Consider the following 27271-nt stretch of genomic DNA (forward strand, 5'->3'; position numbering starts at 1 on the left):
TATACAAAGTGAGTAAATGAAATAGTCAATATTGTAAATTATTTTTCCCTTTTGTGCATATATGTGCCAGTGAAATAATATAGAAGGGAAATCTGTACTTTGAGAGCAGAACATTGACAAAGTTACCTTTAAAAATATTTATGAATTATAAGATTTTATTATTTTGACTTTCATTCCAGGTGAAATCTACCCCAAGATGTATCACATCTGTTTCTTTCTGGTGACATACATGGCACCACTGTGTCTCATGGTGTTGGCCTACCTGCAAATATTTCGTAAACTCTGGTGCCGACAGGTATATATTTCAAATAATTTCCTTGTTTTTTCTTCAGGATGTGCTTAAAAACAAAATTTAAGAGTAGATTGAGCCAACATAGTATGCTTAGCAAAGGATTGTGTATTTTTCTAAAACAAGGCTCTAGCCATGGCAATATGTCCAGGCATTATTTAGAGTGATATTTAGGGAATGTATTTTATGAACTGCCTTAATGACTTTAAATTTTAAACCTCTATGATTAATTGACTTGATTTTTGTCTAGGACTGATATTATAAATTTTACTTTTTATGAAAAATAACCAATAAAAATTCCATTAAAGTTTCCTGAGACTGTAAGTAAAGAACATTACATTTTTGATGGGATTTATGTGATACATTTTTATTATATGGGTTAAATCTCCAACTTCAAAGACTTTTTTTTTTTAGAACAGTAGAAGAATCAAGCAGAATTTAGTGTTTTAGAAACTGTTTATAGTGTTGATTTGGGAGTACTAAAATTTGTTAGATAATGTTGCTTTTTCCAGTTAATGCGTTAAATCACTCAGTTGCTCATTCATCAAACATTTATTGTATTTTTTGTATGTGTATCTGATGAAAAGCTAAAAGTCTATTCATTGATGAATTCATTGTCTACAGAAAGGAAACAGTCAGATGCAGAGTGAAAGTTGCCTTAATAAATATAAGTATGGGGAATCAGAGGAAGGCTTAGCGGAGGGGAATCTGTTTCAAATCAGGAAGCATTTAAGCTGAACCTTGATTGGTGGGATATCACCAACCAACACATGTAGTGGTGTATAAAGGTAGAGACAAAGGATACAGCTCAGCCTCTTATATTCATAAATTGTATATTAAAATGACATTACTTTCAAATGTATATCTCTGTCTCTAAATTTATTGCCAGGACTTTGAGCTTACCTGGCTTGGGAAAAGCCATTCCCTTAGTCTCTCTGCTCTGACACATTTTACCCAACTGAAAGAATTTGTTGGGCCACTTTAATTCATTAAAATAATTTCACACACCTTTTATTTGGTTTTTGTCTGAGGGCAATTCATGTGATTCTTCTTCAACCCCTGCCATACAAAGCAATTTTCAAGATCATCTTTTAGTGGTTGGATATGAGCAACAGTTGCATTTTTCAACACTGTATGTCTCATAATTCCAAACTTTTTCTTTTCCTCTATTTTTGCAGAGAAGTCCTTTCTTTCATGATCTCATAAATGCAACCAGTAGCAAAACTTATTAGCATTCTGTTTCCCAATTTTCTTTTTTAACTAAAATAACAAATGTGTACTACCGTAAAACACAGGTGGTGATTTTCCAGATCCTAATGATAGTTTCCTCATCACTCTCTACCTGACCATGAAGCCACAAGGAATCTTTTTTTTTTTTTTAAATCCTCACCCAAGGATATGTTTTTATTGATTTTAGAGAGAGAGGAAGTGAGACAGAGAGAGAAAAACATTGATGTGAGAGAGAAACATCAATCAGTTGTCTCCCGTACTCCCCCCGACCAGGATCGAACCCGCAACCTAGGTGTGTGCCCTGACTGGAAACAGAATCTGCAACCTTTCTGGTGTAGGGGTGATGCTCGAACCAACTGACCCGCCTGCCTGGGGTACACTGGTCAGTTTTTGCTAGGTTATTCCACTCTTATAAAACAAAACAAAACAACCCCCTCCAAAGCATGTGGCTTGCAACAGCAGCTCGTCTCACTCCTGTTCCACGCCGCTGGGGCGGGTGGGCTGGGACTAGCTCGCTGGTCCTCTCACTCCCCAGCTCAGTCTGAAGGACAGCGCTTCCTGGAACATGCCATTCTGGGGCTGAGGGAAAAGGCAAGGATGCTGGAAGAAACATGTGATGTCTCTTAAAATTCGAACTAGCATATGTGATGTCTCCCCAGTTTTCATTTGTCAAAACAAGCCATGTGGTTAAGCTCGACCGTGAAGAAGGGAAGTGTCCTTTACTCACAGAAAGACCCTGCGAGTCAAAGGGCAGTGGGGATCTTAGAAGCCTGGGAGTGAATAACGAAATGAGAGGGTGCAGACAAGTCATAACATAGACTCAAGGCCCAGACTGTATGAGTTTAAGTCCTCACTCTACAACTTAATCCATACATGAATTTTGTTAGTTCCTTCCATTTCTGTGTCTCGCTCTGATCATCTTTAAAGTGCGGTTATATAGCATCTACATCAGAGTGTTGTTACACGTAGTAGATGAATTAATTCAAGTGCTTAGCACATAGAAAGTGTTCATTAAATAAAATTTGCATAGTATATTATTTAAATAAAATATTTGCATAGTAAATGCTGTTATGCAACCTTTTTAAATAATTCTGCTTGTATTTTTAAAATAACAAGCATGGGTTGAATGAATGTATATGACTACTTTCTTAAATAGTACTCTTTTGTAGCACTTTTAAATAACATTATAATGTCTTTTTTGTCTATCTCCCCTACTCTACTAAGTTGAAAACAGTACACTCTCACCTTCATCTTATCTTTCCAATTCATACATGCTTAGCCCATATTAGTTTTTGCTCAATAAATAGTTTATGAGAAAAAATTGAGTAAAAGAATAAGTGCTAAAAAATGTTTAGATACAGGAAATCAAGGGGAATCCATTGCCTGGTTACTCAGAAAAAAATGTTCAGAAGAAAATTAGAACTTGAAAATATTCTTAGAAAAAGCATTTAATGAGCCTGTAAGAATAAAAATATTTTAGATTTAGACAGATTTAGATTTAGATGTTCAGTGTTAAGAGCATTTCCTAGTTTTATATATATATATATATATATTTTAATATATTTTTATTGACTCGATCTCTCGGATCATAGGTCAATGCCCAACTGCCGAGACACACCGGCCTGGTCCTAGTTCTATATTTTTACTGGTTAGGATGCATTACATACAATAGATGTTTATGTTTTATTCACTTATTTACAGATTGACATAACTTTAAAATGATTTGCAGGTACCTGAATCTGTCTTGTTTATAATTGCAACCCCAGCAATGAACATGGTACCTCACATGTAGAAAGTATTCCAGAATGTCTGTTGAATTATTGGATAACTACCAAACCCCAACCAATTTATTTCTTTGTTGTTTAAGCTTATAGTTCTCCATTTCTCAAACTCTAAAATAAGTTCAAAATTGTATTACAAGTTTAGAAATAATCCACATTCTTTGGATGGATTGTCCTGGTTAGTACAAGCCACATGATTCAGAAAATTTGCAGTAAAATGCCTGGGCTGCGAAACTAAAATTTACAAAGCATATCAGAATAGCAAGTGGCAAGTTCAGCTGAGTTCACTTTAGCATCCACAATAAAGTAAATTAACCCCAAACGGGTGATTATATAGAATTTTGCTTGAACCGTTCTCAGTTTCCAACTGTTAATGTGTATAAACAGAGTTGCAAGGCATGGAGTGCCATAGGCTAAATCAAGTGAGCCATCCATGGAGAACTTTCCTATTTGCTCATATCACAAAGATGCATCGACTCTGTTACATACTTTGGAATTAATAAGTGTAAGATTATTAGTGAGCTAAGTGTGTGTCCTTGTCTAACTTTCTCAAGATCTTTAAGCCCCATTAAAAGAATTATCCAATGCTTTGCTGTAATCGATGGCTTAAATTCTCTCTCTGACAGTGTGACTCAGAGAACTCACTTAGTCTTGAAATTCTACAGACTCTTTTCTAAAATTCCTCTTTTTAAATACCTGCTTAATCTTGGTTTACTTGGCCCTGTGTGCCTGTCAACATTCTTTCCAGTTCTAGCTCTCATATATTTTAACATTTTGATCTTAATCAACATGTGGACTTGTGTTAATTTATTCCATAAACGTTTATTAAGCACCTACTGTGTGTCTGGTACTGTGTGTGGAAATGGAGATGGACTAGGATACATATCTGAGTCTGAAACGAAATTTCAACATTGCAAGTTCACTTCCATTTTGAAAGACCTTCCCTTCTTAATTTTTTTTATCAATCTCTTCTACTTCCCTTTATTCTTTTTTTCTTTTTTAAAAATTTATCTTTATTGTTGGAAGAATTACAGATGTCCCCTTTTTTTCCCCATTGACCCCTTCTACCCGGTACCCACCCCCTGCCCCAGGCCTTCACCACACTATTGTCTGTGTCCATGGGTTATTCTTCAACACTCTTTTAAGATTACCCAATTAATATTAGGTGATGACAAGTCCATCTAGTGTGACGAAATAGACATAAAGTTGTAATTGTAAAGGCACGATCAAAAGGAGATAACTCAAGTCCACACATAGAAATAAAGAACATCAGTAAAGGTAACTATGTATGCAAATAGAGAAGAGATTATAAATGTATTTTTGTTTGTAATTATTTTCTCCTCCTAGTTGACTTAAAAGACAACAGCATGGAGCAATAATTATAAAACTCTGAAGATTCAGCTGATAATTATAGTTCAGAGGAAAGAGAATAAAACAGAGGAAAGTTTTTACATATTGTTGAAACTAAATTAGCATTAATCGGTGGTATTTGTCTTCCTCTGTCTGCCCTATTTCATTTAGCATAATATCCTCTAGGTCCATCCATGTTGCTGCAAATGGCAAGATTTCGTTCTTTTTTATTGCTGAGTCGTATTCTGTTGTGTATATATACCAAATCTTCTTTATCCATTCATCTATCGATGGACACCTAGATTGCTCTCATATTTTGGCTACTGTAAATAATGCTTCAGTGAACATAGGGATGCATATATCTTTTGGAATTAGTGTTTTGGATTTCTTCAGATAAGTAACCAGAAGTGGAATTGCTGGGTCATACAGTAGTTATTTTCAATTTTTTAAGGGACCTCCATACTGTTTTCCGTAGTGGCTGCACCAATTTAGAATCTCACAAACAACGCACAAGGGTTCTCTTTCTCCCACAGCCTCCCCAACACTTGCTGTTTATTGACTTATTAGTGGTAGCCATTCAGACAGGTGTGAGGTGATATCTTGTCGTGGCTTTGACTTGCATTTCCCTGATGATTAGTGATGTTGAGCATTTTTTCACATTCCTGTTGGCTGTCTGCATGTCCCCTTTGGAGAAATGTCTGTTCATGTCCTCCGCCCATTTTTTAATCAATTGTTTTTGGGGTTTTTTTTAAATATATATATTGAGCTATATGAGTTCTTTACATATTTTGGACATTAATCCCTTTTCAGATATATCATTTACAAATATCTTCTCCCATTTAGTTGGTTGTTTGTTTTATTGGTTTCTTTTTTAGTTTGATGTAGTTCCACTTGTTTGCTTTTGCTATTGTTGACTTTGACTTAGGAGACATATCAAACAAAATATTACTAAGACCAATGTTAAGTAGAATCTTAAGAACAAAACAAACAAACAAAACAGAAACAAACTCATAGACACAGAGAAAAAATTGATGGTCTCAAGATGGGAGGAAGGTTGGGGGGATGAATGAAAATTATGAAAGAGATTAAAAAATATAAATTGCCAGTTATAAAAATAGCAATGAGGGTAAAAATATAGCATAGGAAATATAGTCAATAATACTGTAATAACTATGTATGGTTTCAGATGGGTAGTAGATTTATCACAATGATCACTTGGTAAGGTATATAAATCTCTAATCACTATGTTGTACACCTGAAACTAAAATAATATTGTATGTCAACTCTAATTGAAGAATATTTTTTGTCTTAGTTATTTAATAAAGGGCAAAGTTATAAGCTTTGTTATGTAGATTTAACCACAATAATAAGAAAACTAGATGAAAAATGTTGGCATTAATCTAAACAGAAAGAAACAGTAAGATAATTAAATTGATCTATTAGAAAATATCTATTTAACAAAATAAAGCAGCAATGGAAGAATGAAGGAACAAAATAGACATAATATATTGGGAGAACAAATAGCAAAATGGCAGATGTAAATTATACCTTCTCAATAATCCCATTAAATATAAGTGAATATAACACTCCAGAGATTAGCAGGATATACAAAACAAACAAAACACAGTGATTCAACTTTATGCTATCCATAGGGGACACAGCTCATATTCAAAGACAAATAGGTTATATGCAAAATATTGTACCCAAAAGGAAAGCTGGAGTAGCCAAACTAATATTAGACAAAAGAGACTTAAACAAAAAGTACTGCTATAGATACAGAGGGACATTTCACAATGATAAGTCAATCTCTCAGGAAAATATAAAAATTGTAAATTTATCTGCATTTAACAGCTGATACCCACAACACATGAAGCAAACACTATAGAATCAAAGGGAGAAACTAAAATTCAACAGTAATAGTTGAAAATTTCAATACTCCTTTTTCAGTAATAGGTAGAAACACTAGTCAGAAGATCAATAAGGGCATAGAAGACTTTAAAGAACTATCAACCAAATAGACCTAGAAATATCTATGAAATAATTGTCAAAAAACAGGAAACTGCTGTATTCATCCCAAGAGCATATGGAACCTTCTCCAGCCCAGATCATATGACAGGCCATAAAGTAAGCTTAAAAACACTTAAAGTGATTGAAATAATAAAAATGTACATTAATAAAATGATTGAAATAGTAAAAAGTACATTATTCTATTACAATGGAATTATACCCAAAAAAATCCATAGAAAAAAAATTAGGAAATTCACAAATATATGAAAATTAAACACTGAGCTTTTAAATAACCAACAGGTAAAAGAAGAAATCATAAGAGAAATTAGAAAATACTTTGAAATGAATGAAAATGAAAACACAATTACCAAAATTTATGAAATGAAGCAAAAGAAGTGCTTGGAAGGAAATTTACAGCTGTAAATTGCTATCTTAAAAAAAAATCTCAAATCAATAATATAAGATTCTACCTTCAGAAATTAGAAATAGAAAAAAAATTGAAAACTAAAGCAAAGAGTATGAAGTAAATGATAAAGATTAGAGTGCAAATAAAGTATAGGAAAACAATAAAAAATTCAAACGGGCAGGGAGACAGTGTGGTGATTGTGGGGGTGCGGGGTGGGGGGAGGAGAGTGTAGGGGGGATAAATGGTGATGGAAGGAGGCTTGACTTGGGGAGGTGAACACACAATACAGTGTATAGATGATGTGTTGTGGAATTGTGCACCTGAAACCTGTATAATTTTATTAACCAGTGTCACCCCAATAAACTCAATCAAAAGGAAATAAACATTAAAAAAGTCAAACCAGATTTGCCAGACCTGATGCTTGCCAGAGGGGAGGGGGTGGAGGGATGGGTGGAAAAGGCGAAGGGGAATATAGTCAGCAATTCTGCGATAACTGTACGGTGACAGTTGGATCCTAGACTTATTGTGGTGATCACATGTTAAGGCATATAAATGTCGAATCACTATGTCGTACGCCTGAAACGGATACAATACTGTATGCCAACTGTGCTTAAATAAACATATTTATTAAAAACTAAAACAAAAAAATTCAATAAAACTGAAAGTTCTTTTAAAAGATCAGAGATAATGATAAGCCTTTAAATTAGCCAAGAAACAAAAGGGGATGTTATCAAATCTTTTTTTTTTTTTTTTTTCCCCTGGCTGCTGGGACCAGAGCCATACTCCCTGTGACAGATTCTCTTCATGGGAACTGTTTGTGATGGTTGCAGAAGTCATCAGATGCAGACTGTTGAACCTCTCCTTCAAGGGAGCACTCCATAATACAATTGCTAAAGTTCAAATGATCTCTCAGAGATCATTTAGAAACAGTTCAAGGCCATTTAGCAGACATTGATAGGGTTACTCATGCTAAAGGTCTTCTGGAACTTCCCATTGCAGCTTCTACTCAAATTTTTTTTTTAATGTCTATTTAAAAAGAGACTCACAGAGTAGGAAAGATTCTCAACTCCTATCTCCTGCCAACCAACGGTAAGAAGATGGAGGGGGCCACCACTATATGAAAAGGTCAGTCTGTATAGAGTCAGAAGAGAAATTATTTTCTAATTTTTTTTCTATTTAAGGGCAGGTTTTTATTAACTTCACTTGCTCCTTTTTGGGAGAGAATAGTTATGGTCAAAAGGAGCATCATATTAATTCATCCGTGTGAGCATCAGAGTAAAATTCTGTTCTCAAATTAGAGATTATCTAACAGACATGGATCTTGTGATGTATAAAGCAAGAGAATCCACCAACATCCATTCTGAGAGGCCACAGGGACACATTGATCTGTCCGGGTTTGCAGCTCAGTCATAAAAACAACAGCTGAATGATCTTAATAGAACTAAGACTGACCCTGTGGTGTGCTTGCTGGCACATTTTCCTTTTTGAAAAATTACACATGCTGAATTTTATTGTTTTGCTCACTAAACCCTATCAATCAGCATGAGCTTATAATTAAGAAAATATTATACTTGGAGGGACTCCCTGCTTTTATCAAATAACTTTGAAAAGAAAGGGAAAAGTACAAGTTGTATAACTGTCTTTACAAATTCCAGGTATTTGAAATGTTAATGTAAGACCACAGGGGATTCTTAGTGCTTTTGTGTGCATGTTAAAGTGCCAGACCATAAAACTGGTTTCAAGCAATTTCATAACAATATGTAGTAAGCAACATATTCCCTTCGTTCAAAGGTTTGCATTGGCCAAACTTGAGAAGCAGAAAACCTAGTAAAAAGCAAAAGGTTGTTATATCCCTCCATCTGGCAGCAGGTGGCAGTAGTGATACATAAAAAAAATCCATTCAGGTGACTTGCAGTTACCTGCCAGATTTTCCTTCTCTTTAAACTTAGGTATTGGAGCTGAACCAGGATTCCTAAGTAGATAATATGGTTGTTATCCCTTTACTGTTCTAACCCAGTTTTCATTTTTCTCTCTTTTTTTAAATTAAGAGTTTGCTTGTTTCTATTTTGTTTTTTGTTTTGTTTAGAGCTCTTTTGGTTTAGAACAAAACTGAGTAGAAGTTACGGAGAATTACCATTTGCCCCACTTCTGCTTATGCACAGCTTCCCCGTTATCAGTGTCCCCCAGCAGAGTGGTTACAATCGATAAACCTACACTGACACATCATAATCACCCAAAGTCTATATTTTACCTTATGGTTCACTCTTGGTGGTGTACATTCTATGGGACTGGACACTGTATCCAAACACATTGCATAAGAGATCCATCACTATGTATCCATCACTACGGTATCATACAGAGTATTTTCACTACCCTAAAAATCTCCTGTACTTTGCCTAGTCATCCCTCCCCGCTTCAGCCCCTGGTGATCACTGACCTTTTCAGTGTATTCATAGTTTTATCTTTCCCAAGGTGTCATGCAGTTGGAATCATATACTCCGCAGCATTTTTAGGTTGGTTTCTTTTACTTAGCAATACGCATTTAAGGTTCCTCTTTTTTATGGCGTCATAGCTGATTTCTTTATAGCATTGAATAATATCCCATTGTCTGGATATACAACTTCTCTTTTTATAAAGAGATCTATTTTCCGTTTGCAGCTCTCTTTAGACCTTGACAAAATTGTGATGTTTCCACATTTTTTTTTTTCCATTCAAATTCCTATTTGGCACTTGAATGGATTACTCAAGAACAGCTCCATTCAGCAAATGTTCTGGGGAAACAGGCCCTCGAACCTCTCAGACCACCGGTGTCTGGGGCACTCTCTGTACTGTGTCGTACAATTACTTCTCCAAAGTGGGACTTTCCGAAGTCAGATAGCAACAGAGGGTCTCCGCTTCTTTCAGATCCCTGGGACGTCATCTGTCGTTCAGAGGAAATGGAAGCCGCTGCAGCCGGCTCCACAGCCTCGAGGGCCAGGACAGCAGACCAAGTCCAGGATCAGCGCAGTGGCTGCCGAAATAAAGCAGATCCGAGCCAGACGGAAAACAGCCCGCATGCTCATGGTGGTGCTTTTGGTGTTTGCAATCTGCTATCTACCCATTAGCATCCTCAACGTGCTAAAGAGGTAAAGTTCACCTGCTATTTGAAAATGAAGTCACCTGTCATTTCTTGCTCCTTGAGAACTTATTTTTTTTAAGCCAGAGAAACACCGAACCCCTCTGTCTAGATAGCTTGTCAGGCTTGATGACCGTGTTGTCGTTCCCAACAGGGAAGGCAAACATCCTTCCAGAGGGCTGAGGCTGGAAATGCCCTTGTCCACGCAGATTCTCCGTCCATGGCAGACGCAAAGCAGACGTTCCCCTGACCTCTTCAAGCCGATTGCAGAACAAATTTCTAATGAAAAAAAAACACAACAAACTTATTTACAGCTTGGAGTTCTCTTTTGATCAGAGCAAATGGGTTTCCCAAGGTTTTCAGAGACGGGGGGGACCGTGACAGAATTCTATCTAAAGGATAAAAAAGAGATAAGAATATTTTGTTAGCATCCTAATTAGGCTTAAAAGTACGTTTGCGAGCACATGCACCAAAAAATGAGCTCACGACACGGGCTGTGTTCTGAATGTTTAAACAGAAAGAAAGAAAATCCATTCCCTAAAGTCATCGAATCAAGTGCAGGGTGAATATTAATAAAAAAACAAGTACGAACATTTTCAGCCAGGGAAACTATGTTATATGTTACACTGCAGACACACTATTAAGTTCGCACAATTGGCCACCGCGGCACAGCCGAGGCGGGGGCAATGGGGCGCCTGGGCCTCGCTGCCAGCCAGCTTTAGGGGAGTCATCAGAACCGCTGCACAGAGGCTGCCCCAAGGTAATGCTAATTCTGTTTATAAGAGACCTAGAGCTACAGTAGGATGGCCTCTCCCCGGTCCCGATTCCGAGGCCATGTCACGTTCCTCCCAGCTGGGGACCCTGGAGAGAGCTTTGGCTGGAGGCACCTGGGCCAAAGGCGGCAGGCTCAGCTGTGCGCATTTCCCATCCTCTTGGCCCTTTGTGGATGCTCCATGGCTCTTGCAAGGGCGAAAAAGTAATATTTTGTTTAGTAATATTATTTACTATAGACACAGCCTTAAATGTAAAAGATTTCAGCCGCCTGGGTCCTTGAGACATGTACTGGCTCGCAAGAAAATGCCAGACTTGACTCTCCATATCTTTTCACAGTTTCCCCCTGGTTTTTTTCTCGCCCGCAACAATCTTTTACACATTTATTGTGGTCTTTTGCCAAATGACATTTTCTGCCCCTTAAGAGCTTTGTAAATGTGCTGTGAAACTGGATGGGTTTTCTCTTTTTCTTTTTTCTTTTCTTTGTTGCACTTTTATTTTAGTCAGTCTAAATTCAATGAAAATTAGATTTACTGCTCTCTGGAATGCTCATTTGGATTCTCTGCCTCTCAGCACTTGTACTTTCCTTCAGTTAATTCCAAGTACGTACCTACTCGTCCATAATATTTCTCTTATTCTTCCGACTTAAATACCTTCCTTCCCAAGGAAAGGAAATTGCTTTCTAAGGAGAAAGTCCATGTTTAATTTAAAATATTTTCAATTTTTCGAGCATCCCGCTCTTTTCCGCAAAATAAAATAAATAACCTTGAAAATAATTTTTCTCTTTACCACACACATTTTCTTCAAATGTGTATCTCTTTGTTTGTCCTTGCATATTATACTTATTTTCTTTCTCAAATAAGTTTCTAAATTCCTTTCCAAGGAACTTAATTTTTTGCCTGACTAGCCAAAACTGACCTTTTCAAGTCGTTCTGATTTGACCAGGATTTCAAAGCTGTATTGTGAGAGTCATAACATTATTAATTCCCTTTGGTCATGTTTCACTCCATATTGTAGTTTAACAAAACTCCAGCGCTCCACAGAGCAACACTTTATTCCGGAAATGCATTTCTATCATGTACACAAATTATACAAAGGCGAAACTCTGACAGGGAGCACATGTAATCTTTAGCCTATACATGTATTGGGTACAGTAGTTGAAAGTTACCCTCTGTTGGCTAGTGAATAGAATTAGATACACGTGATATTTTTTAAAATGAAAGAAATCTCAAAAATAACTATTAAGGATATCATAACGAAATATTTTTCAGAGTTAAAAATATAAACATTAAAATGTGTGAATTTTAAGAAATTACCAGAATTTTGCCTACTGAAAGCCAGTTCTTCTCTGGGTATAAAGAAGTCCCAGACACAAATTTCAGCATGCCTGGAAATATCGGAGCTGAAGAAATTTAATACTTTGACCAATGCACAAAAGAAAAATGGAAAGAAGTTTCTATAAGACTAAAATTTAGAACTGCTTTTTAAACGACACACACAATGGAATATTAACAAACACTGCTCAATTGTATTTAGAGACAAATTTAAAAAGGGAGATAGATAGATAGATAGATATGTAACTCCTGTAGTTACCTGTATGAAGTAGTATTGCATTTGCTGTTTACAGGGGAGACCTTCTTCTCTAACCTGATTTGACTTTTTGATTTACTAATTGTGCTGTAGAGCTTTTGTTCACATGCTGAAGTTATTCTAAACATACCCTAGTGCCATAAACCTATCAGTGGTCAATGCAGCAGGGGTAAGGCAGCTTCTATCAAGGGTTTTTTCATTTTGATTTTAATTATTAAAAAGGCATTCGCCAGAATCACAATTGATTTCCTGTTATCGTTTCTTTTCTCACAGAGTATTTGGGATGTTTACTCACACAGAAGACAGAGAGACTGTATATGCCTGGTTTACATTTTCCCACTGGCTTGTGTATGCCAATAGTGCTGCAAACCCAATTATTTATAATTTTCTCAGTGGTAAGTTTCCAACTGTTTCTTCTGTATAAACCACAGTTCTAATCAAGGTGAGGGACCAATGACCAGAGAAGTTTTGAACACTCTTGAACTGGGTGGAGAGCTTAGATGTTATATAACGAGATTTTTTTCCCCAATCTGATCTGTCTTGAGGTTTTTCCCTTATGAGCAGGAACACGTAGCCTAAGCCATCAGAGAAAATTATCAAAGGGATTATTCCCCCATAAGATTTAGAAGATATGTGGAAATAGTGTTGCCGGGAAACCCCAGTGGGGTTCAGGCTGCCTGTCGCTGTGTCTAATTCAACAGAGGCAGGGTTGAATCCTATAAGGCGCTTATAGAGAAGTCCAGCCAACCAAGGAGACGGGGAGCATACGAGCATCCAAACCTGTCTTAAGGGATGGCCTGAGGGATAGGGTTATATAGGGAAATGGGGTAAACTGAGGCTGGGAACAGAATGCAGCTATGTGCAGTCCCGGAAGTGTGCAGAAATCATCCTTTTGTTCTTGGCCGTCTGGCCATGTCTCGATAAGATGATATCTTGACTCCTTGTTGGGTTGGCCTGACCAGGCCTGTTCAGTGACACAGTGTTCACAGCTGTGTCACCTCCTTAACTGCTTCGTCTGGGATCAACGGGAGTGTATGGGCCCCAAGTCCTAGGAGAAAGACACTTAAGGAAAAAGAAACTAAAACCGCTGCTCACATATGTGTTCTACAATTGATAAGTAATATGATTATATTTCAGATTAATTCAGATGCTCAATCTATGGAAATTATAAGTGCCTCTATCGATAGGAGGAAAGTGAAAATTGTGAGAACTGAATACCACAGAATCTTGCTTGCCATACATTTAAGTTTAATTTATAAAAATGTAAAATAAGTTTATCTGAAAATAAAACAGCCATGCTACATTATTGCCTTGACCAACATATGTAGCCGAATGGAGATTGCATTAGAACCTTTCCACGTTTAGGTACTTTTCTATTTACAGTAATCTTGTGGGTAACATCTCTTAGGGTTTTCTCAAGATTTCTCACAGACCACAAAAAATGATATTCTTCCTAAATAACACCTAAGCTAAATCACACACACACACACACACACACACACTCCTGTAACTTATATAACCTGTTTATGAATCTATACAATGATAAAAAATTATTTAACTAATTATTGTTTTATTTACAAGCATTTTGCCTGATTGACTTTTAGAACTGTGTTTTAATTACCTTCATCTTTACATCGTCTTATTCTCTAATTGGGCGGCTATTTCTTTTTCATCTCTACCTCCAAATATATGCTAATTATATATAGAGTAATAAGCAAATTATTTTATTGCACATTTAATAAAGCATGTACATTTTTAACTTCATATTCCTTCTGGGCTATAAAAATTTAAAAAAATAGGCTTTTAAAGATAACTTTGTTTTATAAACATTGCGTATACCCTATGTGTATTACATCTCTTATTTCACCTTGCAGAAAATCAGGTGGAGTGAGTGAGAGGATTGTTTTGTGTTCAGTTCCCCCTTGTCACGCCTTCCCCTGCCCCACCCAATTCTCGTTTCCAAAACAAAGACTACATTCCACCTGAGACAACCAGAAAAGATGCTCAGGTGCTGCTCGGAGGGAGAAGGGGCCGTGCAGAGCTGTGGCTTAGAAAGCACTGGGAAAGCAATTGGCAAGGGGGTGGGTGACTGAAGCCCCGAGCCTTGCACTAAGCGGGTAAAACTTATTAGGAGGTTGTAGGAGGAAGCGTTTGTGAAGCAGAAGCCACAGAGCAAATCAAAGTGCTATTATGCGGTTAAGAGAGAGGCAGAGAAAGCGGCTGGTAATCACTGGGGACCTCTGTCCCTGCTATTGTGCCGGCCCTTAACTTTTATCTTCACATTTAATCACTCAATAACCCAGTCTGGTCATTGAGGCTCAAAGAAAATATGATTCCCAGCACTGCCATTTCCCCTTAGAAAGGTAATTGTTTCATTTTCCTACCTCTCTAATTTCATGTTAGTAATTCAAAGGCAGTAACTTCTAAAGTTGTTTTTGTTTTAAGTCTGGTTCTGCCTGTGCAGATTACAAAACTTCAGAGGCTTTGTAGGTATTTTCAGATATTTTTCTAGATATTTTGTTCAATTGATTGTTTCAGTGGAACAGTTTCTTCAGAGTGCAATTAGATAATGTCTGTATCGTTTGGGCTGTATACAACATAAGTTTTATCATTTTTGAAATTATTAAATACCTCGGGCATTCGTCTACTGGTGATCACTTTTATTACAGTTAACTACTTAAAAACAACCCACATTCACCAATATAGAAGGTTTGACTCAAAAAAGAATGAAAACAGGCTCCAAATATCATATATGAAAAGCCGTCTCATTATTTTATGAAAATACCTCATTGTTTCAAGCGTCTACCAAGCTTCCAATAACGCAATTTCCTTTTCCTATTTTCCCCATCTTTGCAAAATGTGGCACCTCATTGTTCGCTTGGCTCAGGGGAGCAACTCACTTGTACCCTACTCAGGATTTGTTAAAACATATTTACGCACAATCCTTTTTCCTTTCCTTCTCTCCGGCTTGCCAGGAAAATTTCGAGAGGAATTCAAAGCTGCGTTCTCCTGCTGCTGCCTGGGGGTCCAGCACCGCCAGGAGGCCCGGCTCGCCAGGGGGCGGACGAGCACCGAGAGCAGAAAGTCCCTGACCACCCAGGTCAGCAACTTCGAAAACATATCAAAACTCTCAGAGCAAGTCGTGCTCACCAGTATAAGCACACTCCCGGCAGCCAACGGAGCAGGGCTGCTTCAGAACTGGTAGAATATTTATTTACAAGGATACCTGAGTAAAACGATTCTTTTTTTTTTTTTTTTTAAATGCTGTTCACAGAAATTTTATTATCTGAACAATCTGAAGCTAAAATTACTTTGTGGACCCATTTTTGAAAAAGAGAAACCTATTGCTCTTTGGAAATAAAAGTCGGTTTAAACGAATTTCTCAACTTTTGATTTAAATGTGTTAGATGTTTAACCAACTGAATTCACTTCAGGCTATTTTCACTTTCAGCTTCCTGTATGATATGATTTGTGTCAATGAAATGCTTAAGTATTTCCAATTCGAATTGTTATTTCAATTTCACACTTAAACTGGTTGCTGAAAATTACCAAAAGTTCTCCAGTAATTTTCTCTTGGCAACTAAAAGAAATAGCAATTACTAACTGAATTAAAGACATGTTAGCTGCCTTCATCGTTTTAAAAAAATCACAAAGGACTGTCATTATGATGTGACATCTGAGAGAATATTTATTTACAAAATAGCATATTATATTAGATAACTCAAAAGCTACCTTTCAAAACTATAAAAATAAATACTATTAAACTTTATTTTTCATGAATTTTATTGCTCAGTAACACAATAAAACAATTTTCTCAGGTTTGTAACTTTGCCATTGCTAACATTTCTTATCTCAACATATGGTCAGTAAGATGCAGTATTAGAACAAAAATTTTGGAGTGATTACAAATACATAATAATTTACATCTCTAAAACTTCAGCATTTAAGCATAAGATAAAATCACATTCTTATACACTTCTAACCAGTGAAAGCGATGTAGTTGGCCTTGGTGGATTAAATTAAAAATGCAATGGACAAAGCAAAGGAGAGTGGACTGCTAAATCACACCTGGGTTCCGTATTGCGCAGGTCAATGCCACGAGGATTTGATGGTAAACATTTGCCTTTATTTAAATCCCATAAACATTTATCAAACACCTACCAGACAGCACCCTCTGGACAGATTAATGCCATGGAAATGTGATGGTAAACCTTTGCATTAATTCAAATTCCATAAACATTTATCAAACCCCTACCAGAAAGCACCAGCTGTGCTAGGTGCTAGGAAAGGAGGCGGGGTGGACGTAAATGTGCCTTTAAAAGAGCTCAGGTCTGCTGAGGGGGACAGGCTGGGGGAGGCCGCAGGGCACGAAGCGGCCCGGGGACGGATTCCACGCCCAGGAGCAGCGATGCAGCCGCAGGCTGTTCCTCACGGGAGGTTGGCACTTTTTCGTTTCTATTTAGTTACAGTGACACTGTCGATGTCAGGGAATTGCGCTGAGAGCCTGGTGCTTAGGCTAACGGAAGGGCTCGCCCTCGCCCTACAGGGGGTGGATGAGTAGGACCGCAGCATATTTTGTACAAATGTAAAGCCCTGGGCTTCAAAGCTCTGAGTAGTTCAGATTTGTTTCCCTGCAAAATTTTTATCGTTCAAATATTCACTTCAACATTAAATTGAAAGTAAAAAAAAATTTTCATGAAAACTTGCTCTTCCCATATGATGGTAGCAGGTGTTCTGATTTTATTGAAACTGAGGCTATGGGGCACAACATTTAAGAAAGATTTTCAGAGGCGGTAAAAATTATCTTGTTCTTTTCTTGCTTTTACCCAACTCATCACTTTCAGAAGTAGTAATACAACCAAATTATCCACAAGCCGTTTTCATAGTTTAGAATTGGGGATTACCTTGTGCTTTTTACTACTCAAAGCAAAAGCTGCTCTCGCATATGAGGTTTATTGAAATTATGTTGCTAGTTAGCAAACAATATCAATGAAAACAAAGTATTTTAAATTTCTTCTTTCTCCCCTTTGTATGGTTGAGAATGATTTTCTTATTTATGCTGCACGGAGAGTTGTAACTTTCAGTTTGTGATGGAAGCTAGCACTTTAAATACTTTAAGATAACTTCAGATAATATTGATGAAATGCCTTAATAGCTAAGTAATATCTCAGAGTAAGAGCTAAATCCTTTAGACCCTAATATATCTAGTTCTTTATCATGTAAGAATGAGAGAACTTGAGAAAGGAAGAGAGAGCAGGAAGGGGAGAGAAAAAGAGAGAGAGGCCGCAGGTATGTGATTGTTTGCCGAGGGCAGACTCAGAAGTCGGAATTCCTTTGCTCTAAATCAGTGATCCTCAAAGTGTGGTTCCTGCATCAGCATCACCTGAGATCTTATGACACATGCAAATTTCTGCCCAATCCCAGATCTGCTGAGTCAGAAACTTTGGGGGTGGCTTCAGGAATCTGTGTTAACAAGCCCTGCAGGTGATTCTGAAGCACCTTTGAGAACCAGTGCTCTGAACAATACCACCTGGCACCTGTTTATCAGCCCGTGGGATGTATTTTACCACACAGGTATCTACAATAAGGGCCACTCTCATCCCTGCTGTCATCTGGTTAGAGGTCTGAAAGAAGAGGCTTTGTATCATTGTTGAATGTCACTCAGTGTCAGCTCAGCCAAAGAGATTATGGTTCATGAAACAACTGTCCCTGAGCTACAAGTGCAGTGTGAAAAAAGGCTGATTTTAAAGCCCATATGTGCTTTACGGCTGCCTGGATGAGTTGAGTTTCTAACAAAGAAACTTTCGAGTTTCCAATTTTATTTACACTTATTAAGGCTAAGTTTGTTCTAAGGATAAATATTACCTGGGAGGAAAAGCAAACAAACACCAGTTTTTATGAAAAACCAAGGGAGTGGAATAATAGATTGTGCACATTGCTTTCTACACTTGCCTACGGGAATCCTTCTAAGCTAAGAGGTCTGGATCTGTATCTTCTTCCCTTGATGGTTACCTTCGTGGAACAAGGTAAAGAAGTAGGTGTTCCCCAAATCTGCCAATCTGGAACAAAGGGTCAACTACTTACCTCATTATGTGCTAATAACACAAATGAGAAGAAGTCTTATAAAAAGAATGTGTTGTGACTGTTTTATGCTGTACATAGAATATGTATTTTTTTTATATTTCAAAGATTTAATGTAAAATGTCATCAATGTTACTGAAATCTGTTATCAATAGAATGAGATAATAATCTTATCAAATATAGAATCCATTTAAATTTCATTATTTCTGAATTTCTACAAACCCATGAAGTTTCATAGTTGAATTTATTTATTTTTGGCAAAATATGACTTCAGTTTCTGAGAAAAATGACTTCTAAAATCTCCAAGGCTTGGAGCATTTCTTGGATATTAAATAACTTACAAATCATTGATGGGTTAGTTGAAAAAGTATTAGGCACAATGATATTGAATTTCATTCCCAGTATACATTGTTGTAATGATGATACAGGTAAATGTGCCTTTAAAATATAGTTTGAATATACATAAACCGGGAATATCAGAATGACAACCCCCCGAAGAAACCATGGTCACAAATCCTGAGGAGAGCTATTATTATTTTAATACCAGTGTAATAACAGAATGTTTCACTTGATATAAATCATAATAGTAATCACATGCATTTCAAAAAAATCTGGATAGTGATTATAATTTAGAGTGCTTTTCAATTCTAGTTAATACAACAGATGACTTTTCTACTTCCTAGAAGTTACAAGTCAAAAAAAGAGTACATTCAATTAGGTCATGTGCAATCAGTTTCAAATGGCATGAAGCAAAAGAATAGATGTTAGATTTTTTTTTAAGAGACAATAGGTAAACAGAAAATACTGTTAATATAAGTCTATTCTCTTACCTTATGTACTACAAGAAATGAACTGCAAAGGCATGGAAACACTGTTATCTCCCCAAATTCAATTGGGATTGTTTTCTAGAGACCACTGCAATTAAAGAGGGACAAAAAGCTCCCTCCCAGTTGCCACATATTTCTATTATCTTATATTTTCTTTATAAACTTTGGAGTTAGAGTGTCATTAAGTTTTTCATGAAATGTATTTCTATAATTGTTGTATCCCATGTGTGTAACATGTCACTTGTTTAACAATTATCTTATACGCTTAAAGTTCTTTATGCCTGATTTACTGTGTCTTCATGAAGAATTTTTTATCAAATTCAATGTGATAGCACACCAACTACTGTGAAAGATGCTTGCTATATAGTTTTTAAGTAAAAACCATATTTAGAATTCAATAATTACATTCACACTGTCCTCTGTATTGTATGAAAAATTCTTGTTGTTGTTGATTAGATAAGTTGGATTTTCACTCATAACTAGTGTCAAATTTTTGCAGTTGAGGATTAAATTAAGCCCTCTGGTACAGTACTTAATAACCAAATATTTTCCCCAATAAGTTTATATAACCAGGGATAATCATGATATAAAAGGTTTTTAATGTTGTTTCAAGAGCAGGGACCATAATAAAGATGGTTAAGATTAATACGGTAATATTTCATAAAAATTATGTAAAACCACATACTGTCCATAGAGCATTACATTTTGGAGCTTTTATCTGAGTCAAAAGACATAGAAAAATGATGACCTTGTGATTTTAATTTATTATTAGACTAGTAAGTATAGCATTTACAAAATTAAGCAATTTATTTTTTCTTGGTCATTATATATAAAACTTTTAGCACTATTTCAAGTTTAACGATAAACTTTAAAAATATATATTTTCTGCTTTTCATTTACCTAAATGCTTCTGAGACATCACAGAATCAACTACCAAAATTTTTTATTTAAAATTCATTTTTATCCAGCAGTTTATTTTAACTCGTATCAAAAATGGAGCTGAAGTACCCGGGCAAGGTAAATACTTGACTCCTTCTAGGGAATATAATTTGAGGAGGGGGTGGTTTACAAAGACAAAGTGACGTTCTCAGTAAACATCCCAAGAAAGACTCCCTATTTCAGTAGTGAGGGTGTTTTACTTTGAGGAATCCATTAGCACAGGCTAGATGCTTGCCACTCATCCTCCCAAAGTCAGCCCTGAGGAGAAGATAACCATCTTCCCCTTCACCTAGACCAGTGGCCATGAATGGGAAGTAGGGTATCGAAGAAAAGTTTTTTGAAGCATCTCTCTGGCCTGGCCCTGCTTCTCCCTCTTCAGCTGCTGCTAAGCATGGGCTGGCCTCCCCCAGAGCCTGCCTTGCCCTATGGAGCTCCCTGACCTTCCTTCGGCCCAACCCAGACAATAGGTTGACTCATTGCCTTAGGTGGTTATTTCCTGTGGCAAGTGGCTTATTTGAAAACAAATGAAGCAGAGCTCAAGGAAAAAGGAAAAATCTTCACATTTTTATATTCAAAAATATATAATTTTACATTTTTAAAAAAAAGCAGTTTATTTTCTTCCCAGAATATCTATGTTTATCAGTGGTCTCTGGATCAGGGTCAGCTCCTTTTCCAAGCTCCAGCTAAGCTTGTTGCCTCAACTTGGAAGGGATCCCAGTTTTGAGATTCTAAGGCCAAGGTCATGGCAGGTCACTAGGGACATATGCCTAAGGAAGTACTGCTTGTGCCACTTTTGGAAATAAACATCTATTCCATCCAGAGGCCCTGCCTCTAGGCAATAACAGAAAGATAATCCTCAATTGAAAAAAATACAAACTGTTGTTTATTATGCAATTTCTAATTAATTTCACAACATTTGAGTTAATGTAATTTCCCAAAGGGAGAATGGTGCAGACATAATGTTTGTGAAACTGGGAAATCCTTAACAATACATGGCAACATGCAGCTTAATTTATTGCAGATGTATTAACAAGAGCATCTCCAGAAAGAAGTGGTGTTCCCTTCTACAGGGGTTCAGATATAAAAGCTCTCCTTAGATAGTTCAGGTAAATGAGGTGGAGAACTTGTTTATAAAGCTGTGTCTAGATCATGCAGAAAAATCTATTAAAGAATGGGAAAATGATCATTTTAGAGTATTACCAACCATATACATATGTGTATACATTTATGTGTGTAACTGAGCTATAGGTAACTGAGTGATTGCGATAGATGATAGATGTCACTCAGCTATTTAGTCTGAGAGTATCCTACAATGAAAATTAAGTTTCTATCTCAGCATTTTTAAGATCTCTCTTCTTTAGCTAGTTTACACCTCTCTTAAATTATACCTTTTAGTTTGGTGGCTAGTTTTCTTCAATGTTTACAAATATCTGGGTTCCATATTTCTGCTATTCTAGACAGCTTTTTCTCTAAGGTAATTCCCTCCCTCCCTCCCTCCCTCCCTCCCTCCCTCCTTCCTTCCTTCCTTTCTTCCTTCCTTCCTTCCTTCCTTCTTCCTTCCTCCCTTTCCTTCCTTTCCTTCCTTTATATTTGTTTATTTAGCACTCCTATGGTTATAACAATTTGGAACAAATGAAAAGGAGAAATCTGTAAACTGCCCATGTCCTACAAAATTTCATGTAAATAGTCAATAAGAATCTAAGGTTCTTGGTGCATGACCTTCTTTAAGTTGTTTAGTGCTATATCTCTAGTTTCTAGATTGGTGACCCACAGATAGAAGTTACTTTATAAATATCTCTTGAATTAATAGTCACTTGGCAATTTTTTCCCCATTTAATTCTTTTGTTACATTTTCTATCAATCCTTTCCATGTGCTCTCTGGAATTTCTTTTCCACTGAGAGCAAAACGCCCTATATTCTCAGAGCCTAAGCCACTCATACTTTTGAACTTTACCAAAATTAAGCCAGATGTTGAGAACACTAATTCCCATTCTCCAACCACCACCAAATTAGGAAGTTGCACCAGTTGCCCTCTCCAATCCTAAACCCAGATGGCCACCCTTCCATTCATAAGGGTTGGCCCCTTTGTGGGGCTTTAGCGTTACTGACCTCCTGCTGCTGCTGGCATTGCCGACTCTGGATCTCTCTTCCTTTCACTCACATACGTTAGCACCTGGCTTGAAGGCAGACTCTCCAGCCCTGGGTCCCTGCGGATTATGCACCCAGAATCCAGCTTTACATTTCCTTGACCTTCTTAATGTGAAAGACTTTGACATCCACTGTTCTTCATGAAACCACTCTCACAGCTTTAAATAATGCAGCTCCCGGGCTGTACCTTACGCCTTATCGCTTATGACAACAGGTTCTTCTCTGACATGCAAACTCTAATAGTCTATTCTGAGCCAACGATCACTTATCCATCCTTGAATATCACACTTACGTTCCCACTACAACTTTCCTTCTCAACCCCAGTGGGACTGCTGGATTCTTTACCCTTTTATTTTATCCCAGTTCGCTAGTCTCATCCTGGACTTACCTTCTTCCCCAGCCAGAGAAAAAAAAGACCACCAGGTGCTATTGCACTCGTTCCCATACATTATTTACTTAAAAAAGTATTTTGCCCTGATGAAGATCATGATAGTTTTCATATAACCAAGAGTCTGTTGTCCTGTAGTACTGAAAATAAATGCTTTGAGCAAGGTGTAAAAGCCTTATTGAGTTAGGTGCCAGGCCAGCCTCTCTTCTCTTCTATGGGATTGCACTCCAGAGACTCATATCTCCAGGTGGAAAGTCTGCTGTGACATTAATTACAGCCCTTTCTTTACCCCTATCTCAGCCATCGTCGGCCCTTATTATTCTTTCTCCTGCATCAGAAGCTGTTCTGAAAATAATTTCATTATTTACAAATTCTCTCTAAGACCATATAAATTTGCCTGCTTTCATTTTACAAATCCCTTACCACTCTTCTTATTGTCTAACCTTGGCTTTTAACTTTGTGTGTTTGGGAACAGGAGTAAGTCATCTCATTTTTTTCTTGAATAGCTAATATTGATTTTTTTATATATTCATCTTGTTAAAATAGTAACTTAACCATTTCAAATCCATCTGCAGCTGGCTTTATTCCTTCTGTTGAGAGCTGTAGTAATAGAACTTATCTTCCCATCCTCTGCCATCATGAAAAGACGGCAGAGTTCTGTTCATTTAATTATAAAGTTAATACTATTGCATTTTTCCTATTCGAAAAGGAGAATTCTCTATGTGCACTGTCAAACATTTTGGCTTTTAAGAAATGACTTAATTAAAATATTTATTAGGAAACTGTATCTTTCTCTTTACAAAGTATGTATCCTCTCTTATACCTATATTTGACCAATTCTAAAAGCCAGCTTTCCTCTGCAAAAACCTAATCTAGGCTTTTAGGATGTATTATTATGAGGGAGCATTTATAAACCAGGTTTTTGTTCATTTGTTTTATCAAAAGAATCTGAATATTTAACTTTAAATGATACTCCATGATTTTTATACTCCTGTTGTTGAAAGAGGCCTTCTCTTTACCTTCTTGACCCTAAATTGTGCTGTTATAATGATTTATTTTGCACATACTGGAATGGAGTAAGATCATGGAGTTCAGAAGACTGAGAAAGACAATCAGTCCCTTAGCAGAAATCTGTGGTTCAAAAGTTAACAACACTCTATGTATTCTTGTGGGCGATTCTTTCATGCTTATCACTCATCAACAACTTACATGTGGGTAAAAGCCAGCCCTGGATGCAACTAGTTCAGGAAACCAAAACCCTCCTCCTATCTCTGTTTCAAAGAGTTCAGGTAAGCCCCAAGAGCGATGCTTATATTAGTTCTGAGGCACAGTATTTTCTCCAGAGTCAGGATCTGCCAAAGTGTTCCCCTGACAAGGTTTTCCAATGGGATGACACATATTTGAAAAAATTGGTTTAATACAGTATTTAGATCTGATAGATATATGATACCTTCCCCTGTTATATAGCACAAAATAATAGTCAATATTTTATACACACATGACAAAGTCACATTGCTCATAGAATTCAAAACAGACCATTGAAATAGCTTTCTAATGACTACCATCGAAAAGAGCCTTAAATAAAATATTTTAAATAAACATCATTATTTATATAGGCATACCCCAATAACCCAATAAGGCCACCAACCAAGAGTTGTACAATTTGATGCTCTTGACCTAAGATTCTAGCTAGTGTAAATCATGGTCACTCATACAACAAGACACCTCATCCAGTTAAGTTTGTGTTTATTTTTCAACTAGATGATCTTAGCATCAACATAGTGATGCTTAAAGCTGGCATTCTGTGAGTGATTTACTCGGACATTTAAAAACAGTTTTCATGGTTGATGATACTTTATTTCCAAACTCAAATTATTGTGGCCAGGATTTCATGGCAGAGACTACCAAGCCATCTCTGCTTCAGAATCCCCTGAGATTCTTGTTAAAAATGCAGATCCTCTGACACCACCTCCAATGCTCTGCTTTAGTCGGTCTAGGGTGAAACTTGGGGACTCTGATTTAGCAAACCTAGGCTGAAATTGACCATTGATATATTCCCTAGGACTCTAGGGGGTCAACTGCTCACTTTTCTGTTTTAGAGCCTACTCTATCATATCTTGAGAATATTTATAGTCTATGGGCCTCTCTGCCCACTTCTGACTTGAAGAGGCAACATTTCATTTGAGCCCTTGGTCTTGCTAGGTTTCTTATTTTCAGAAAATGTCAACCCAACACCAGTTTCATGAGAGCTAAATTATATGGCTCTGCTCTTTTCTGTTTAACATCACTGCATTGCAGGCTCTTGTCAAGATTCACGGCTATCCTCCCAGTTACAAATTTTCAACTGACAATATTTGATAACAAAAAAAGTTGTAAGTCAAAGCAAAACTTTACCACCACCAGATGGTATCTCTTGGGACTAACCTATAAATAGACTTCCAAATGGCCTTTTAGAAACTAACTGGAGATAATTAGAAGATAAATAGAATTTATAGAACACTTTTAATTTCCATATCAAAACCTAAGACAGGAAACAATACCTTTGGAGAATTTTCTGTAGGATACGCAGTCTGTTTTTTCCTCCAGTTACTTTAAAATTCATCCTTACATGATCCCCAAGTGGAGCTGCGTCCTCTCCTTCCTTCTTAGTACAGTAAACATACACGCACAGAATAATGCGGACGTTGCATGTCTTATTGTACTTTGATATGATGATAGCACCCTTCACTGAGAAGCATTGCAAGAAGAGCACTAAGAAGAGTGTGGAGGACATTGTCCATGGCATTCCAAGGTATCTTATCAAGGAGTATATAAAACAAATTTTCTGCCTGGACTTAGTCCAGGAATACTTGCTTTCATCTTAAGAACATTGCACAATTTGCTATTTAAAAAGAAAATTGTACTCCCTTTTCCAATTGCCTGCTAGAAGGATTAGAGGCAAATCTGTCACCCGTCCACTCACACCTTAACAAGTATACAGGAGGTCACGGCCAACATTGTATGGATTAATCCTCATGTAGCTTCACTTTGTTTACCTCTCTTCCTTTCTACTTGCCTCCATTCCCTGGCATTTTAATTTTTATACTGTACTTAAATTATTTTTGAAACAAATAAGCACAAATAAATCTGTTTGAGAGCACAAAAGACAAACATACCTAGAAAAATGTAAAAAGATTAATGTTAAGCAGAACTAAAATTAGCTATAGATAGGCACACCGTATAATATACAGATCTTATAACATAGAAATGTACACCTGAAACCATACGATCCTATTAACAGATGTCACCCCAATAAATTTAATTTTAAAAACAACATAAATTTATATATTTTAGCAAACTATTTCTTTTAAAAAATTAATAATCTGTAACAGAGAAGAAGGACTTGAACTTACAAAAAATGTAAATAAGGTACAAATGCAGAGCTTGGGTCTCAGCCTTCCTGACTGTGGATTCTGTGGAAGAGATTGTGCCTGCTCAAAATTCCACAGCTGATTGGATAAGTTGTCCCTGCTCTTGTCACAACTGAAGAGTGCACACCCCTGCTTTACATATCTCAGATCTCTGAAGGTAGAATTTGGTAACCCTCTACACCATGAGGCAATTCACTTTCATCATTTTTGTTTAAAAAATATTTCCCAGATGCCCAGCCGGGCTTGGCTCAGCAGTTGAGCATTGACCTAGGATCCAGGAGATGATGGTTCAGTTCCCGGTCAGGGCACATGCCCGGGTTTCGAGCTCGGTCCCCAGTAGGGGGCACACAGGAGGCAGCTGATCAATGACTCATCACTGATGTTTCTCTCTCCCTCTCCCTCCCCCTTCCTCTCTCTGAAATCAATAAAGATATATTTAAAAACATATATATATATATATATATTTCCCAGAAATGATTTTTTGAAATGTCAAATCCATTTAAATGCTTTCCCAATTGATGGGTTTCAAATCCTAATGAACATCTCAGTTATTATTTTTCATAGCACTATGCAATAAATCTAATTTTCTTCCATTTCAGGGTTTTTCCTCCCCCAAAAAACTAACTTCTGGGCAATTAAGTATATGTTAGATTTAATATCTACATTTTTTTCCCCATACCCCATTCTATCCCCTTTGGAAACCATCAGCTTATTCTCTATGTCGATGGATCTGTTTCTTCATTCACTTATTTATCGATGGATCTAGTTTTGATTTTTTGAGGAAACTCTGTACTGCTCTCCACAGCAGCTTCAGTCTTCATTCCCAATAGCAGTGCAACAACAGTGCAAGAACATTTTCTCCAAGTCCACACCAGCACTTACTGTTTGTCGATTTATTGATGAAGTAATTTATTCTGACGGGTGTGAAGTAATATCTCA

At 36.9% G+C, this 27271-nt stretch overlaps 1 protein-coding gene across 1 annotated transcript in view; it reads left to right on the plus strand.

The window, feature by feature from the left end:
• HCRTR2 (hypocretin receptor 2) overlaps positions 1 to 16308 on the plus strand; it is an 87504-nt gene extending 71196 nt beyond the window's left edge. Inside the window, exons 4-7 of the mRNA XM_016198057.2 lie at positions 180 to 295; positions 9968 to 10188; positions 12813 to 12934; positions 15515 to 16308. Of these exons, the coding sequence (XP_016053543.1) occupies positions 180 to 295; positions 9968 to 10188; positions 12813 to 12934; positions 15515 to 15744 (689 nt within the window). The 3' untranslated portion in view covers positions 15745 to 16308. The remainder of the gene's footprint in view (positions 1 to 179; positions 296 to 9967; positions 10189 to 12812; positions 12935 to 15514) is intronic.
• The last annotated feature ends 10963 nt before the right edge of the window (positions 16309 to 27271 follow it).

Source organism: Miniopterus natalensis, chromosome 5 (assembly GCF_054644295.1).
Source record: "Miniopterus natalensis isolate mMinNat1 chromosome 5, mMinNat1.hap1, whole genome shotgun sequence".
Lineage (NCBI taxonomy): Eukaryota > Metazoa > Chordata > Mammalia > Chiroptera > Miniopteridae > Miniopterus > Miniopterus natalensis.